Below are 3283 nucleotides of genomic sequence, written 5' to 3'. Positions count from 1 at the left end.
CTGGCTACATTTTCCATTGTCTGCTTCCCTCTTCTTGAGTCCATCGAAGCCACAGGGTTTTGTCTGGAGGAAGAAAGGACTGGGTCACTGGCTTTCTCGTAACAGGTGGGAGATCTGGCCCATGTCCCCCTGAAACTCCCTAGAACCTACCCACTCAGGCCCTCTCCCTCCCTGGCCAGCGCAGGCAGCCCCTCGCCCCTCGCCCCTGCCCAGGCTCACGTCTGCATTGGTTTTGGTGTGGGGAGTGTGGGCTGCTTCCAGGTTCCTTCTCCAAGCTTTCTGGGCTTCACCAGTTGAGCCCCTTGGATACCCACCACGGATACCAGCCCGACTCTGCTCTGTCTCTGGAGGACAGGGCAGCACCTGGAGTGGGGTGGGTGGCAGAGAGGAATCAGGGAGGAGGCGTGGGGCCAGAGGGTGGTCCCAAGCTGGAGGGGGTCCCAGCCCCTTCTGAGCCTCCCCGGTTCCTCTCTGTACAATAAGGGCCTCGCACACCAGGATGCTTGGGGCCGCTCTTGGCATCTGTTGGTGATCTACCCTGGTATGCAAAGGAGGGGGGTTGGGGGGATGGGAGCTGGCCAAGAGCCACAGAGCCAGCCATTGCGGCCTGGTGCCCTCACCAGGCTGCGATGTTGTCCCTGCCAGGGACTCTTCGGGGGTCCGGGGATCCTGGACGGGGCTTTCTGTGTGGTCCAGCAGACGGACTTCAGTGCTTATGGGATTCTCAATCACCCAGTTAAAATTTGCAGAGGCTGGAAGGATCAGGGGATCAAGGTTGGGGCACCCATCATTCTGTTGGTTGTCAGCACCCCCTGCCCCAGGCTGCCCCAGCCCAGCTCTCACGGTCCTGCTGCTCAGGCTCATCTTCTGTGTCCTCCTCGAGCTCCGGGTGGGGAGAGCACCTGAGGTACCTTCCTTTGCTGTAATACTCCTTGCGTTGCAGATCAATCTCCTGGTCCGACACGATGGTGGCTGAAGGTGGGGACCGATTTCTGAAGACAGGGGAATCTGAAGAGTCACCCCAATCACTCTGAGTCTTACAGCCACCTAGGGCATCCAGGATCCCCAGGTGTCCATAATGGCCCCCCCAGCACAGGGGAGAAGCTCAGGCCCCCGGTTCTCATCTCCATTCTATGCCCTCCTCCATGTTAGGAAACCCCAATGACCTCTCCATCCCCCACGCCTCTCTTGGGCTTCCTGAGGACAGTTGTGTTGAGGACCCCACCCCAGCTGCCCTCTGTCCTCCCTGGGCTCACCTCCCATTGCCCCCCCTCCCCCCAAGCACCATGGCTAACCCTTGATTTCTGGGATGTGGTTCCTGGTCACCAGGCCAATCTCATCTTTGACTCCTCTGGCCAGTCCTCCCGTCCAGCCTCTCTCCACGGGCCTGGGCTCCGGGTCCAGCATCGCGCCCCGACTGCCATGGCCCGTACTGGTGCTGGCCTCGTTGTTGTGCTTGTTATTACTGAAGGGAAGAGTTCTCTGAGCTTTGAGGAACTTCCCTTCATCATAGTGTGACTTTCGGTGCTTGTCAAAATCACTGGAGTCTGTGGGCCATTGTAAGAGCTTGGCTTTCCCACCAGGCTGCTGCCGAGGGTTCACTCTGCCTCCCCTTTCCACTCAGCCCCCACCCCTCATCTCACGTGTCTTGGAAAAGCTGTCTGAAGACCCCGAGCTTCTGTTATCGCTGTACTGCAGGACCTTGGGGTAGAAATTGTCCATTGTTGCAAACCTGAAGGGGAGGGAGACTAGTTGGGGGCACCAAAGGGGAGAGGACAAGGGGGCCAGGTGGTAGATGGGGCCTAGCTGGCTGGCTGACTCCCCCACCTTGGCCTTGGTCAGTCCTGATGGGAACTGAAGTACCTCCCATTTTGGTGGCCAAGAAGCATAACAGGCTCTGACCCCAGGGTTGGAGGAAGGAAGAGGCCCCAGATCCCTACTGATCTCTGGCAGGCCTCTCACCTTTCCGCCAGTGCCTGGGGAGTTACCGAGCGAGAAGATGCCCCAGGCGGGTCCTCGTCACTGTCCTGCAGCCTGCATCGGAGGGAGGGAGCAGTGCTGAGAGCTGAGGGCAGCAGGCAGTATCCGGGCCCTGAGACCGCTCTGCCTCCCCCCGCACCCCCTTTGAATAGGGAGGGGTCTGGGCTGAGGGCTCAGCACCTGTGGTAGGGAGTGCTGGGCTCATCCACCTTCATAAATCCATAATCCTTGCCAGCGGGGTGGTAGGTGGCCAGGATATTCATTTCATCCCACCGCTGGGACTTCTTCCTGGAGGAGGGGGAAGGACACAGGAAAGGGGGAGGAAACCTCCCAGCGACCTCCTCGTGGCAGCCCTCCCTCATTCTTTCAGTCACTCAAAACCTTTTTCTGGTACCCTCTCGTCGTGTCAGGGGGAGAGGAGCCTGAGGATGGGGGTTGCACCTAACGATTATCACGCACTGTGGAACCAGCATTTACCTGGTACCTGCTGCTCTCCCCAAGGCCTGGGACCTCAGATTTCCCACGCAATTGCCCTCAGCCGCTCACACTTCACAGTTCTTAGGACTCCACCCCTTTCCCCTAGCTCCGCCCCCGTCAGTGTCCGGAACCCCTCCCTCCCCGCTCCGCGCCGGGTCCCCGCTGAGCCGGACTCCTTACTTCTCTGCCCTGGGGGATTTCTGCATCAAGATGGAGGTGCTGGTTTTTAGGATGCTGCGGGGCCGGTCCTCACAAGGTTTGTGGGAGTGCAAGAGAGTTGACTCGGAGCGCGGTGGACTGCATTCCGAGTTGAACACCCCAGAACACCCGGACCGGGGCCGGCAGGTCCTGCATACACTGGTTCCAGGGAAGGGGGCATTTAATCCGTCAGGGTATGTGCCGGACCCAGCGCTGAGGTCCGCAACCCTCGCAGGGTGCTGGTAGGGCCCGGAACCGAGGACTGCTGCCCCCCCGGAGGGTCGGCTAGAACCAGGACAGCACGTTACGACTCCCCCGGAGTGCAGGGAGGTCCCAGAACCGTGAAACAGGACGACACCGGGGGGCGGCCCGGCGTGTGCCTCGACTCCTCCGATTCCTCCTGGCACACCCTCGGCTGCCCCTCCCGGGGACTCCCCACTGAGGCCGCCAGCAGCCCCCGGAGCCTCCTGCTTTTCCATGGCCCCACCTGGGGGCCACGCTCAGCTGCCCCGCCCCGCCTCCTGGCGGCACATAGCCCCGCCCCGAAGCCCCGCCCCCACCGCGGCGGGCCGGGGGCGCTCGGGCGGAGGCCCGGGTCCCCTTCCGCTCCGCTCCCTAGAGCCGCGGC

The 3283-nt window shown here is 61.6% G+C and overlaps 1 protein-coding gene across 2 annotated transcripts; it reads right to left on the bottom strand.

The window, feature by feature from the left end:
• Positions 1–227: 227 nt before the first annotated feature.
• On the bottom strand, positions 228–3280 carry LOC123854610 (uncharacterized). Of its 2 annotated transcripts, XR_010408507.1 has the most exons (8): positions 2638–3280; positions 2161–2268; positions 1963–2034; positions 1644–1732; positions 1296–1547; positions 844–992; positions 621–752; positions 228–363 (listed from the first exon to the last, which is right to left on the bottom strand). XR_010408507.1 is itself a non-coding variant. In XM_064582611.1 (6 exons), exons 1-6 carry the CDS (start codon positions 3132–3134, stop codon positions 803–805), a joined length of 1224 nt encoding a protein of 407 aa, XP_064438681.1. In that variant the 5' UTR covers positions 3135–3280; the 3' UTR covers positions 657–802. The 2 variants fall into 2 exon arrangements, 1 of the variants encoding a protein (XP_064438681.1); XM_064582611.1 differs by lacking the exon at positions 228–363 and having other exon boundaries at positions 657–1008.
• Positions 3281–3283: the final 3 nt, after the last annotated feature.

This window comes from Mirounga angustirostris, unplaced genomic scaffold (assembly GCF_029215605.1).
Source record: "Mirounga angustirostris isolate CCGP_5_RB_7025 unplaced genomic scaffold, mMirAng1.0.hap1 SCAF_17, whole genome shotgun sequence".
Taxonomy (NCBI): domain Eukaryota; kingdom Metazoa; phylum Chordata; class Mammalia; order Carnivora; family Phocidae; genus Mirounga; species Mirounga angustirostris.
The sequence above is the reverse complement of the archived record's forward strand: the minus strand, read 5'-3'. Positions and strand labels throughout refer to the sequence as shown.